General features: G+C 40.4%; 1 protein-coding gene across 1 annotated transcript in view; it reads right to left on the bottom strand.

Moving 5' to 3' along the window:
- Window positions 1-14,283, bottom strand: part of Smarcc1 (SWI/SNF related, matrix associated, actin dependent regulator of chromatin subfamily c member 1) — a 124,745-nt gene that overhangs the window by 87,559 nt on the left and 22,903 nt on the right. Inside the window, exons 7-9 of the mRNA XM_036194083.1 lie at window positions 10,171-10,240; window positions 5,829-5,904; window positions 2,380-2,505 (exon numbers count right to left, since the gene is read on the bottom strand). Of these exons, the coding sequence (XP_036049976.1) occupies window positions 2,380-2,505; window positions 5,829-5,904; window positions 10,171-10,240 (272 nt within the window). The remainder of the gene's footprint in view (window positions 1-2,379; window positions 2,506-5,828; window positions 5,905-10,170; window positions 10,241-14,283) is intronic.

Genomic DNA, 14,283 nt, shown 5'->3' with positions numbered 1-14,283 from the left:
GCTCAGTGGTTAAAAGCACTGACTGCTCTTCCAGAGGTCCTGAGTTCAATTCCCAGCACCCACATGGTGGCTCACAACCATCTATAAGGAGATCTGCTGCCCTCTTCTGGCCTGAAAGGATACATATAGGCAGAACACTTTACACATAATAAATAAATCTTAAAAAAAAAAAAAAAGAAAGAAAGAAAAGGTGATTTAAAAAAAAAAAAGATCACAGATATGAAAACATGAAATACCTCCATTTTGTTAGTGGTTTAAAACACACACACACACACCCACACACACACACACACACCAATAAAAACAGAAAATGAGCAAGCCAGACGTGGTAAAATACCCTTATATTCCCAACACTGGACAGGCTGAGGTTAAGATTGCCAATTCAGGTCAACCTGGGCGACATACTAAGTTACAGACTACACAGCAAACACTGGTTTAAAACCACAAGACGAAACAGAAAGGAAACAAGAAAACAGAGCAAATCTAGCTGTCACAGATGGAATTATCTTAGAGTCACAGGCCTCTCTTCCTTGCACTGTCACAAACCCTCGACGTTACAAGAGGCTTTCTTCTTGGTCCCAAATCCTACTCTAGTGACACACGTAGGCCACAAGTTGTGAGGCTTTGTTTCCAGAGACAGGGCCTCACTATGTAACCTTGGCTAGCTTGGAACTCAAGAGATAGACCAGGCTAGCCTCAAACCCATTGATATGCATGCCTCTGCCTCCTTAGTGCTGGGAATCAAGGCATGAACAGTGTTTTCTATGGAATCATGAGTAAATAGCCAAAACTTTGAACTTCATTTAATCAGATTTCTTTAGGTCAGCATATGAAGTAGTAAGTTTTTCACTGTGGTATTTTCATATAAATCAGGACCTGGACTTAATAGTAAATAAAGAACATTAAACTAAATGGCAGAATTCCCTGTTTTAATTCTTGTTTTTCGTTTGTTTGTTTGTTTTTCAAGACATGGTTTCTCTGTGTAGTTTTGGTGCCTGTCCTGGAGCTTGCTCTGTAGACCAGGCTGGCCTCGGACTCACAGAGATCAACTGGTGCTGCCTCCTGTGTGCTGGGATTAAAAGCGTGCACCACTGCTGTCCAACTTCTTGAGATTTTTTTTTTTTTTCTTTTTCTTTTTTTTTCCTCCAGAGCTGAGGATCGAACCCAGGGTCTTGTGCTTGCTAGGCAAGCGCTCTACCACTGAGCTAAATCCCCAACCCCTAATTCTTGAGATATTTCAAGACCAAAATTTTTATAGAATTGTGTCTACACTGAAGAAGTTATTGAATTATATTAAATAAATTAGTTTTCTTATAAGAAAGTCAGTCTATGATGTGGTAGTGTTAAAGAATATGCAAGTTAATATTATTTTGGGGGAAGGGGGTTCTAGACAAGGTTTCTCAGTGTAGCTTTGTGCCTTTCCTGGATCTCGCTCTGTAGACCAGGCTGGTGTCGAACTCACAAAGATCCGCCTGCCTCTGCCTCCCAAGTGCTGGGATTAAAAAAGGCGTGAACCACCACTACCCGGTGAAAGTTAATATTACTTTGATGACTACATTTTAAAATGCATTTAAAAACTAAAACATGGGGCTGGTACGGACACAGCAGCTCACAAATATATGTAACTCAAGTTCCAGAAGATCTGGAACCCTCACAAAGACATACATGCAAGCAAAAACCAATGACATAAAGCAAAAATAAATAATTAAAAAACAACAGCTTAGGACTGGTGAGATGGTTCAGGGGTGAAAGGGGCCAGCTGCTCTTCTAGGGACCAAGGCTTGCTTCCCAGGACCAACAAAGTAGCTCTGAAGCTGCAGTTCTTCTGACACACACAGATACCATGCATGCACAACACAGCGCACATATATATGTGACATCACATACAATTAAAAATTAATTTAAGCCAGGCAGACCTGTGTGAGTTTGAGGCCAGCCTGGTCTATAGAGTGAAATCCAGGATAGCCACCGAAACTACACAGAGACACCCTGTCTCAAAACAAACGAATAAAAATTAATTAATTTAAAAAGCTGAAACGTAGCCGGGCAGTGGTGGCACACACCTTTCTTTAATCCCAGCACTTGGGAGGCAGAGCCAGGCGGATCTCTGTGAGTTCGAGGCCAGCCTGGGCTACAGAGCGAGATCCAAGGTACCAAAACAACACAGAGAAGCTCTGTCAGGAAAAATACAAAAAAACCCAAACAAACAAAAAAACAAAAACGGAAAAAAAAGCTAAACCTTGAATCTGGTGGACAGAATCAGCAGAAGAATGAACATACTACCTGACCCATTTGAAACTTTAATGACTCAGTCAGATTCCCATTTCTCTTTCTGTCAAGATGTCAACAGAGGATTGCAATTGTCAAGAAAATAAATACCTCTTCATTCTTTGTTGAAATTCGCTGACGAAAACTCACTGGCTTCCTGTTCTCATCTACTTCATAATCCTCTTCATTCATCCATTCATTGAAAACGTCAGTGTCCAAAATCCATTTTACATGAACCTAAAACCATATCAAATTGGCACAATTATAATTTGACACTAGACATTTTCCTCCTGTTAGTCACATCTTAGGTCACAGAGGGAAGAGGGACAGAGTGCTTGGTTAAAATGAGCTGAGGAGCCACAAACTAGCAATTACAATTATAAAGGTTTCCTTGAACACTGAAAATAAGCTGTAATATAGCAGCCAATATTAGACAGGATGGATGAGCTTATGTTTCAGAACTCGCTCTGAGGAGACAAATGTTTTCCCCCTCTTTGAAAGACATGAACAACAAACCAGTATGAGTCTACCAAATTCTAACTCAGGGAACCAGTGAGTTTACTGGGTCACCTTACAGAGCATGGGTGACCCCAGCTACACCACCAAACAAAAACCTCATACCAGCATGGATGTTGACTGCAACACAGCTGCAAAGCAGTCCCCCTTGTACTAATCTTCCAGTCTGTATACTCTCAGGATCATGAAACCACATCCAATTCGTAAGAATTACATACAGAAAGGCACGAAATACAAGAATGGCCAGAACCCAGGTGAGGGTCCAATGAACCTCCCAGATGTTCCTCTCTAAAGGAATAGCAACACTCAAATGGCCTGATCTTGAAGGTGTGTAAGAACTAGTCACAGCTGATAAAAAGGATGGCTGCTGTGCTTGAAGGACAGTGCAGACTAACAAAAATATTTTGATGATATTAAGATCCATATTGTTTATGTTTTGTCATTATCGTTTTCTTTTTAAAGCCAGGGTCTCTCGATGTATCCCTGGCAGGTCTCAGACTCTGAAAGTGAACCAGCTTCCTCAATCACAGAATTCCACCTTCCTCTACCTCCTGAGCACTGGGATTAAAAGTGCGCATCACTATGCCCAGCTGTTCAGTATTTTAAAGGGGAAAGGGGGTAGAAACAGACAGGGCAAAGGATGAGTCACAACAGAGCTGCAAGGTCCTGTTAGGCCTGGTTCTTCCCCAAATGCACAGCTAAAGCTGAAAAAGGCTTGTGCATAGGAAGGGGAGGTGTTTCAAGGGAAAAAAGGATGCTGACAAAAGAGAATGACCTTCTAGAAAATGGTGATACCAACTCAGACTAATTATAGAAGAATATTGAGCAGGGCGGTGGATCTCTGTGAGTTCAAGGCCAGCCTGGGCTACCCGAGAAACAAAAAAAAAAAGGAAGAATGTTGAAGGTGCTGGAGAGGCAGGCCAGGAGGAGAATGTGCAAATTTGGTGACTAATTCTGATGACTACACATTTTGAAATACTGGGGTTTTTTTTGTTTGTTTTTAAAATACATTTATCATGTATAGTTTTCTACCTCCATGTATGCCTACAGGCCAGAGGGCACCAGATCTCATTACAGATGGTGTGAACCACCATGCGGTTGCTGGGAACTGAACTCAGGTCCTCTGGAACAGCAGCCAGTGCTCTTAACTGTTTAAGAGGGCTGGCTCTCTAGCCCTGGGTATACTGTTTTGTTTTTTTTAATCAAGGTGGGGTTTTTTTTGTTTTTGAGACAGGATTTCTTTGTGGATCCCTGACTGCCCTGAAACTGACGCTGTAGACCAGGCTGACATCAAACTCACAGAATACCTCAGCCTCTCGAGTGCTAGGATTAAAGGTTTGCACCACCACTGCCCACCCCTCAAGTTGTATTTTTTTTTTTAAATACTTTGTTTTTCTGGAGACAGGGTTTCTCTGTGTAGCTTTATGCCTTTCCTGGAACTCACTCTGTAGACCAGGCTGGCCTCGAACTCACAGAGATCCACCTGGCTCTGTCTCCCGAGTGCTGGGATTAAAGGCGTGCGCCACCACCGGAAGGCTCAAATTGTATTTTTAAAAAAATGAATTTTGCTATACTTTTAAAAAATTATTTTAGCACAAGGCCCTGGGTTCGATCCTCAGCTTAAAAAAAGTTATTCTAAAAAGTTGTTTTCTGAAGAAAGGTCACCAACAGACTGTCACTAAGGCTGGATGGACTGGGGGGCCAGACAAAGCTCTTCTCACTGCTATTTTTGCAAAACGTGTCTTACTGGCGCTGGAGGCGCACCCCTGTAACCCCAGCACTCAGCAGGCAGAGGCAGGTGGATCGCTGTGAGTTCGAGGCCAGCCTGGTTTGCAGAGCTAGTCCAGGACAGCCAGGGCTACAGAGAGAAATCCTGTCTTGAACAATCGAAAGTTTATATCGGAGTTGTAATTCCAGAGTGTTATAAATGTCCCTAATGGTGGTGAAGTCACGGTGGGAGGAACACACAGGTGAGAAGTTATTAATTCAAGGCACCCACACCTCTGGTGAAGTTTACAACCCCCATTTCTCACACTCTGAAATGGCTTTGGATTCTTCTCAAGCACTGTACACATGAACCCTAAAACGTTGATATTATGGTATCAGGGACATGGATATTCTCTAGAATTGAGGACATTAATTATATATCTCTTTTAAAAACAGGGTTGTGAGCTGGAGAGATGGTTCAGAGGTTAAGAGCACTAGCTGTTCTTCCAGAGGTCCTGAGTTCAATTCCTAGCAACCACAACCATCTATAATGAGAACTGGTGCCCTCTTCTGGCCTGCAGGGATATGTGCAGGCAGGACATGGTATACATAATATAAAAATAAATCATTAAAAAAAAAAACTGTTGGGGGCAGAGCATGAGCTCATTCCTGTAATCTCCATACTAAGGGGACCTAGCCAGGATGACCATCACAAAACCAAGGCCAGGGAGGACTACACAGTAATTTCAGGGACAGCAGGAGCCAGCACGATAAGTTTCCCAAACACAAAAGAATTTGTTGTAGAGAATGGCTATTAGAGTGTGTAAAAATAATTTTTTTCTTGGTTGGGGATTTAGCTCAGTGGTAGAGCACTCGCCTAGCAAGCGCAAGGCCCTAGGTTCCATCCTCAGCTCAAAAAAAAAAAAATTTTCTTGTATATTTTTACTTATTTGTTTACTCATTATTGATATGTATCACTAAAAGGGTTTTTCCTGCACATCCATCTATGTATTTATCAAAGGCGTGTCTGTTGTATGAGATCTCCTAGAACATTGATGTTGGTTGACAATTGATCCTGGGTTCTAAACAAGAACCAAGTTCTTTTAACTGCCCAGCCATCTCCAGCTTGAAGAATACTTTGTGGACTGGTTGTTTTGTTTTTATTTTTTCTAGACAGTCTTTCTACATGGTTCTGGTCGTCCTGAAACTCACTCTGTAGCCCATGCTGGACTTGAACTCACAGAGATCCTCCTCCTCTGCCTCCCAAGTACTAGGATTAAAGATGTGTGCCACTAGGTCCAGCAAGAATAATTTCTTCTTTTTAACAGACCCATTACCTTCCATGGCTTTTCTGGAATTGGTGGATCTTCAATTTCAGCATCAACATCATTACAGTGGACCCAAGTGTCATAGCTAAAGCAAATTACAAACAAAATAAAATTAGAGCCAAAACCTATTCACTAGAAAGATGAATCAAATACATGTTACAAATATTATTAGGGGAAAAAAAGCATAGTAAAATGGTGGGTGATATTGATTTGAGAGTAAAAAAATTTGTCACGAAGGCTTAACAACCTCAGTTCATTTCATTTCCAGAACTCAATCGAAGAAAGTGAAAGAACTGACTAAATGAAGCTGTCCCCCATCCACACATGTGCCATGGAATGAGTGTACCTGCCCTCACACACATTACACACTCACACAATAACAGTGCTTAAAAAAATTAAAATAACGTTGGGGATTTAGCTCAGTGGTAGAGGCAAGCACAAGGCCCAGGGTTCGATCCGCAGCTCAAAAATAAATAAATAAATAAATAAAAATGAATGAATGAATAAATAAATAAATAGAATAGAATAGAATTACCAGACACACTTTTGTTTCACCACTGTCAATAAAATTAAGCCAAGCTAAAAATTGCCTGAATTAGTTAAAAAGAATTTAAATAGAGGTTGTCCTTTGCTTAAAGCCCCTCTCCTAACAGCCTTCTGGTCAGTCCTATAACCTGGTATTTATATTTTCTCATAACCATCACTCAGTCCTTCAGGCTCCACTGCCAGCTTATAGATTTTGCCATAGGAAACATTGTAACACAAATAATCTCCTTGATATGAACACACACTGAGGTAACTTTCAAACAAAATTCTCCTATTGGTGATTTCATTCAGGTTTACAGTTCTTAAATAAGTCAATCTGAAAGTCAAGTCTAACAGGGAGTGCTATACTCATGGGTACTAACTATTCTAAAGCAAGCACCCTCGAAGTCCATCTGTTAATGCCTTGCCGGCATCAAAATGTTCATGTAAACATCTCCACTTTGCCAACAGCAGAGGCCAAAACACTTCACTTCACTCTAAAGTACATACATCTTACAGTCAAACCATCAGCAAACCTATCAAGTGTACATTCAAACTGTGTCCAGAGTCTACCTTCATAATCTGCCACTCTTCTCACTGGTTACCTACCTTTCCCATTGCTTTCCCAAGAACTGAGGATTTTGCATAACAATGGAATGATCTTTTCAAAAACTAAGCACATTCTACAACTCAAAATTTTCCAATGACTCTGAGCTGGTAAGTCATTTTCCAATGACTCTTGATACAAGCTAGGGTAACCTGAAATGAAGAAACCTCAATTGAGAAAATGCCTTCATCAAATTAAATTAGTGTATAGGCAAGGTGGCACTAAGTTTTCTTGATTAATGATTAATGAGGAAAGCCCAGCCCACTGTGGGTAGTCCTACCACTGTGCAGGAGGCCCTGGACTATATAACAAAGCATGCTGCCAGTAATCAGCATGCCTTCATGGTCTTTGTTTCAGTTTCGGCCTCCAGGTTCTGACCTTGGATTGCCTCTCAACAATGGAGCCAAATAAACATTTTCCTTGCCAAGGTCCTTGTGCTATAGCTTTTATCACAGCAATGGAAAGCAAGCTGGGGCAGACTCCAACCTACTAAGACTGACGGTCAAACTCTCACATAACAAGCTTGCCACCGTCTCAAAATCTGGCACTCTAGGCTCTCACTGCTCTAACATGATAGGACTCAGTGGTATCTTCAACACATGCCACTGAGTCAGCATGCCCTTTATATAAGATACACCTTGCAGCCTAGAATAATTGTCATTCTCAAAAAGTCCATATAAATCATCCCTTTTCACATCTCCTTACTCAAAGATTCTCTGATAAGCAAGCTACAAATCACTAAAGCAATTCCAAGAAATTTTATTTTGTTTTGTTTTGTTTTTTCGAGACAGGGTTTCTCTCTGTAGAAAAGGCTGGCCTCAAACTCACAGAGATCCACCTGCCTCTGCCTCCCAAGAAATAGGATTAAAGGCGTCCACCATTGCCGCCGCCGCCCAGCCAAAGAAAATTTTAAGTACAAAATTATCTAGTAAATGCAAAATTTGTTAAAGTTACTATACTGTCCAATAAAATTATAAAACAAAGTACATCTGTGTTTAGCATGTGTAAGGCAAAAAAACAAACAAAAAACACCCAAGAAAACCAAGGAACATTCAAATCTAGTATTTCTATGACAGCCATAATTGTGGCTTAAGTTCAAAAGCAATGTGTCCGTAGTTTTCTAAAAGGAGTATTTGTTGTGTGACACACACACACCCTCATGAGTTTCCTTGGAACAGTTAAATATAAGATTGCGGGTGCTCTTGGTTAATTAAATAAATATACTAATCAAAGATTAACATAATGAGGTGGAAAGTAATTTTATATTCTTAAGAAATTTTGATTATAAAGTATAAGTGGCTATCAGGGGACAGGCTACAGTTACTAACAAAAATAGGTGAACAAGAAGTCTTGAAAGGCAGGACCTGCGCCATCTCTACATTAATACATTTGGTATGGTGTTAACTGCTGAGCAGATGTTCTGGCAGGTATTTTCCGTCAGAATACCTCAGAGAACAACATATGGGAGAAAAGTGGTTTTTGGCGCATGGCTTTAGAGTCCTGTCCACAATCATATGGATGGCAAGGTAGACATCAAAGCAGATGGAGTAGTATGTAGGAGAGGCTTTCTAATATAATATTAGAGGAACCAGCCTTAACACTACACACCCCAGGAGCTAGGAGAAAGAACTACTAATGGCAAGGACTATTTTCGGGAAATTAAATCTCACAAGAACACAGACAGAAACCAGGGGAGGGTACCACCTCCAAATGAGCACCACCACCCACTTCCTAGAGCATCCCTTGAGCTTGCAAATCATACCACATACTGGGGACAAAGTATCTGTCAAAATATGAGACTGTGGAGAATATCTCACTTAGATCCAGAGAAACTGTCGAACCTACTGATACATAGTTTGCCATAAATTTGAGACTCAACCTAGGTGTTTAAAGAACAAGCTGCTTTTCTTTAATAGCTACAAATGGAATTAAAAGGCTTTGATAAAAAGTGGTGGACCATGTCTTTAAGGCAAGTGGATCTCTTGAGTTCAAGGGCAGCCTTAAGTAAGTACTTAATGAAAAGCAATTACTCAAATTTTACTGTTAACATGAAAATGTTTTCTAAGATAAAAGTTATCAATTACAGTTTACAATAAGTGGACTAACATCTTCACTTTATTAATCCAAAGTGTATTCAAGAAACCAACACATGCTAACCTTAATGGCTCAGCCTGTAATCCCTGCAATTAAAAATCCTGAGTTCATGGTCAGCCTAGGCTATACATGGGAGACCTGCCTCAAATACAAAAGACTAGGCATACACTCTTAAAATTTAACATAAATAATGATACATTTTGCTGGAGGTTCAAAGTTTGTCTGCATTTTGACATCCTATTTCAAACCCAAACCAAAAACCCAAAGGAAAAAGGTAAGTAATTTCTGACAAGAAAAATACCAGGATTAGAAATAAAGCAATTTCATTCGTAATATTTTGACATGCAGTTTTTTTAAAAGATCAAAATCATTAGTCAGCTGGGCATGTTAGCATGCCTTTAATTCCAGCACTCAAGAGACAGAGGCAGGCAGATTTTCACAAGTTACAGGCCAGGCTGGTCTACTGAGCTAGTTCTAGGGCAGCCAGAGCCAGACAAAGAAATCTTGTCTCAAATAAAGAAACAACAATAACAAAAATCAAACAAACTCACTAATCACAAACATTAGAAAGAAAAGCCATCTTTAAAAAATTTTACTTATTTCCTGTGAATTTACTTAATTTACTTATTTGGTGCATGTCTGGGCACCATGTGCATGCCTGGTGCCCATGGAGGCCAAAAAAGGATGCTGGATCTCCTGAACTGAAGAAGGTACAGAGGCACATGTGGATGCTGAGGACCAAACTTGGGATTTTCTTCAAGAGCAGCAAAAACTCTTAATCAATGAACCAACTCTACAAGCCCCAAGATTTCTTAATTAATGGCTTAATAATGTTAATGTTAAGAGATACTCTTCGGCAACCCTGATATTGTGCACTAATTTAATCACAAGACTTGTGAGGTAGAGACAGGGAGCTCTCTGTGAGTTCAAGGCCAGCCTGGTTTACAGAGTGAGTTCCAGGACAGTCAAGGCTACAGAGAGAAACCCTGTCTCAAAAACCAAACCAACAACAACAACAAAAGAGATGGAAATACTAATAAATTTCATTCTTATGTCCTGTAGGCACATGTTGTTTTATCAAGATAAATATAAACAATTAAAGTAATAGTGTTAAAAAATAATTACCTGTCGGGGTAAAAGCCCCAGTGCACCAACACCTGCTTATCCTTTCTCATCACTGGTCTCACCCATTCTTCTGAAAGGAGAAAAAGACCTCAGTTTAGCTGATAAAACATCAAAATAGGAACAGGATTTATTTACAATTTGAAGGAAAATACTTATTTTTATGTATGTGTGTGTATCCCGAGTGTCATACATGTACAGCACATATGTGCAGGAGCCCAGATGTCAGATGCAGAGAAGCCATAGTAATAGAGAGCTGAGAGCACACATGTAGTTACTGGGAACCTAACCCTGGTTCTTTGCAAAAGCAGTAAGTACCCTCAACTACTGAGCTATCTCTCCAACTCCAAAATTTTAGTTTTAAAACTGAAAGGCATTTATCTGATTAAAAGGACATTTTAGAAGCAAGGGAGACACACAGTTAATAAAGTACTAACCACCAAAGCTTGAGGACCAAGTTCAGATCTCAACATGCAGATAAAAGGCTAGGAAGCTGGAGAGCTGGCTCAGGAGTCAAGAGCACGTAGTGATTTTGCAGCTAACCCAGGCTTCATTCCCAGCACCTATAAAATGTCTCAAAACCATCTGTAACCCCACTTCCAGGGAATCTAACAGGCACACACAAGGTGCACATACATGCACACAAGCAAAAACAATCATATACAAAAAGTAAAGTAAAATGAATAAATCTAACCTACTAAGTAATAATAATAATAATAATGCTGATTGTGGTAGTATACATCTGTATATCCAACACTGGGTGAGTGGAGATAGGCAGATTGCTGAAGCTTTACTTGGTCTTGCCAACTAAAGAGGAGCTATAAGCTCATTAAATTATCCAAAGAATAAGGTGAAGGGGCTGGTGAGATGGGGGACAAGCAAGAACAGAACAATATTCGGATCTTGCAGAGGATATAAGAGTTCAGTTCCAGGGCTGGAGTTAAGGCTTAGAGGTTAAGAACACTGGCTACTCTTCCAGGGGACCTTGATTCAATTCCCAGCACCCATATGGCAGCTTACAACTGTCTGTAACTCAGCTCCAGGGGTTCTGACACCATCACACATGCATAAATGCAGGCAAAACACCAATGGCAAGAAGAAATAAATTTTGCCAGGCAGTGGTGGTGCACGCCTGTAATCCCAGCACTCGGGGAAGCAGAGCCAGGTGGAACTCTGTGAGTTCAAGGCCAGTCTGGTCTACAGAGTGATTTCCAGGACAGGCACCAAAACTACACAGAGAAACCCTGTCTCCAAAAAACAAACAAGCAAACAAACAAAGAGTTGAGTTCCCTCTAGGAGGTGGTGGCACATGCCTTTAATGCCAGGGTGCAAAGGCCAGCCTGGTCTACAAAGCTACACAGAGAAACCCTGTCTTGTAAATCAAAAAAAAAAAAAAAAGACAATTCTAGCACTCACATCAGGAAGCTCACAACCCCCATCTAATTCCATCTCTAAGGGACCAAACACCTTTTCCTGACCTCTGAAGACACCTGTATTTACACACACATATTCCTATACAGACATACACAAATAAAAACATATCCTAAGTGCCAGGCAGTGGTGGCACATACCTTCAACCCCAGTATTTGGAGGCAGAGGAATTAAGATCTCTGAGTTGGAGCCCAGCCAGGTCTAATAGCATGTACTAAGACAGCCAAGGCTACACAAAGAAACCCCATCTCAAACAGACCAATAAACAAAATTAATAAATATAATTTTTTAAAGTAGAAACTGGCTGGGCAATGATGGCACATGCCTTTGATCCCAGGACTTGGGAGGTAGAGGCAGGCAAATCTCTATGAATTTGAGGCCACCCTGGTCTACAAAGTGAGTTCCAGAATAGCCAGGACTGTTACACAGAGAAACCCTGTTTCCAAAAAACGAACAAAAAAAAACCTAATTAAAAGTAGAAAGTGATCAAAAAAGACGCTTAACTGTCTATCTCTTACTGCCATATGTACACATATGTACAGTACACTAGCAACTTCCTCCACATGTGCTACTACTTTAAGTCTAAAAGCAATGGACAAACTAATCACAGACAGCATGTGGGTACTGGTTTTCTCTCTGCCATATAGATCCCAGGGACTGAACTCAAGTTGACAGCTGTGGGAACTCACAATGGTTTCCTAGTTAAATCTGAGCTTGCTTTACACAGCAGGGATGCATTGGGGGTGGCCTGACCATGTTCATGGTCATTGGGTGTCTGGAAGGGTCTGCTTGGCTGTGCTGGGGGCGTCTTTTGCTCCACCCCTTAGCAATTCCTTTAAAAGTCCTTTGGCAGGGACAGGGCCCCATGGAGTAGGATCCAGGCCCTCCTGAGCCTAGCCTGTGTTTCTCTTTCTCCAGCTATCTTTCTATTTAATTTTTCCTGCTGCTCCTGTTCAAGTGCACCCTGGGGAAAAGTGGGGATGGGATGGCCCCCCATAAACAACCTTGCTAACAAATGTCTTAAAACACTGAACCACCTGAAACCAACCTCTGGGTTCTCTAAAACCAGTCAAATTGCCTTAGGAATACTGAATCTACCTTCAAAGATTATGTTGGATTAGGACTTTGCTTTTTTCAATTGTTAGTCATATATCTTTAGCTTAAATCTTAAGCACAAAGAATGTTAATTTACATGACTGCATATAGTTACTTTTTACTATTGGAAAACTTTTTACAGGCTTCACTGCCAAAAATTCTACCCAAATCAGCTCTGATGATGACAGCAATCTTTCCATCCCTTTCCCTTCAAAATGGGTATGTATTTGAAGACAGATTCAGTATTCCTGAAGCAATCTTACACAATGGTCCAACAGATGAAAGCATTTGCAGCCAAGATTTCCTCCGATATAGGAGAAAAATCAGCTTCCACAAGCCATCCCTTGTTCACAAGTGTACAGTAACATGCACACATCCACAATCAAATATAAAGAAAGAACTCCACAAAGTTGTCCTCTGTGTAAGTAAGAAATGCAAATATTTTTTCTTAAAAGACAGGGTCCTGGCTGGCCTCAAACTTGGTGATCCACCTGTGTCTGCTTCTCAAATACTAGGATTAAAAGGGTGTATCACCAGGCCTGGCTATAAATTATTTTAAATTAAAACAAAATCAGAAAATATTTAAAGGAAAGGAGAGGGCTTGTATCTCACTGAGTTTGTAGAAAAGAATCACTAAATGGGATTACTGAAGAATGGATTGTTTTCCCCTATCTAAAACTTTATACAAATTGAGAAAGATGGGGTTTTTGTTTGTTTGTTTGTTTTGCAATGTACTAAGCCAGGCATGGTGGCACACACCTTTAATTCAGCATGAAGGCAGAGAGGCAGGTGGAACTGTGTGAGTTCAAGGCCAGCCTGGTCTATAGCATGAGTTTCAGGATACCCAGGACTACACAGGGAAACCCTGTCTCAAGGAAAAAACAAAAACCTAAAATATTAAAGAACAGAAAAGACAATCAATGAACATAAAAATTCACTGGTTTTGAACAGATGTACTCAAACAGAAGATGAGAGAAGTTGATGACATTGTCACTTAAAATATCCAATCAGAGGAAGTTAAATGACTAAAGGGAAAAAAGTCTAAGAGATTTTTAATAGTATTGAGTGGGTTAACAACCCTATATAAAAACATCATTTGGGAGGTTGAGGCAGAATTTCATTTCAAAGCCAGTGTATGAGCTACACCATGAAATTCTAAAACAAACAAAACCCAAAAAACATCATTTTAATGGATACTCAAGTGTGATTGCTCAAGCAATTTTTGAAGGCAAATTTGAATCACAAGACCCTATACACAGAAGTAAACCAACACACACACATTGTCCTCTTATCCTCTTGCCTCTGAGCTAACCATGGTACTAGGGTTCCCATACATACACATAACACACTAAGTAAATTTAAAAACAGAGAAAAAATAAATGGAGGGAAAAACAACAGCTAGTGATGTAGTTCAGTGGGTAATGGGTCTCTTTAGAATGCTTGAGGCCCAAGTCCCATTTCCAACACCATATAAAACTTGATGTGGTGCTCTTAGCATTCAGGAGGTAAGGATATGAAGGTCTCAAGTTTAAGGTCATCCTTGGCTACAGAGAAAGTTCAGAGCCAGCCTGAGCTATATGGAATCCTGCT

Source organism: Onychomys torridus, chromosome 7 (genome assembly GCF_903995425.1).
Source record: "Onychomys torridus chromosome 7, mOncTor1.1, whole genome shotgun sequence".
NCBI lineage: Eukaryota > Metazoa > Chordata > Mammalia > Rodentia > Cricetidae > Onychomys > Onychomys torridus.
This window is presented reverse-complemented; position numbering and strand designations above follow the sequence as displayed.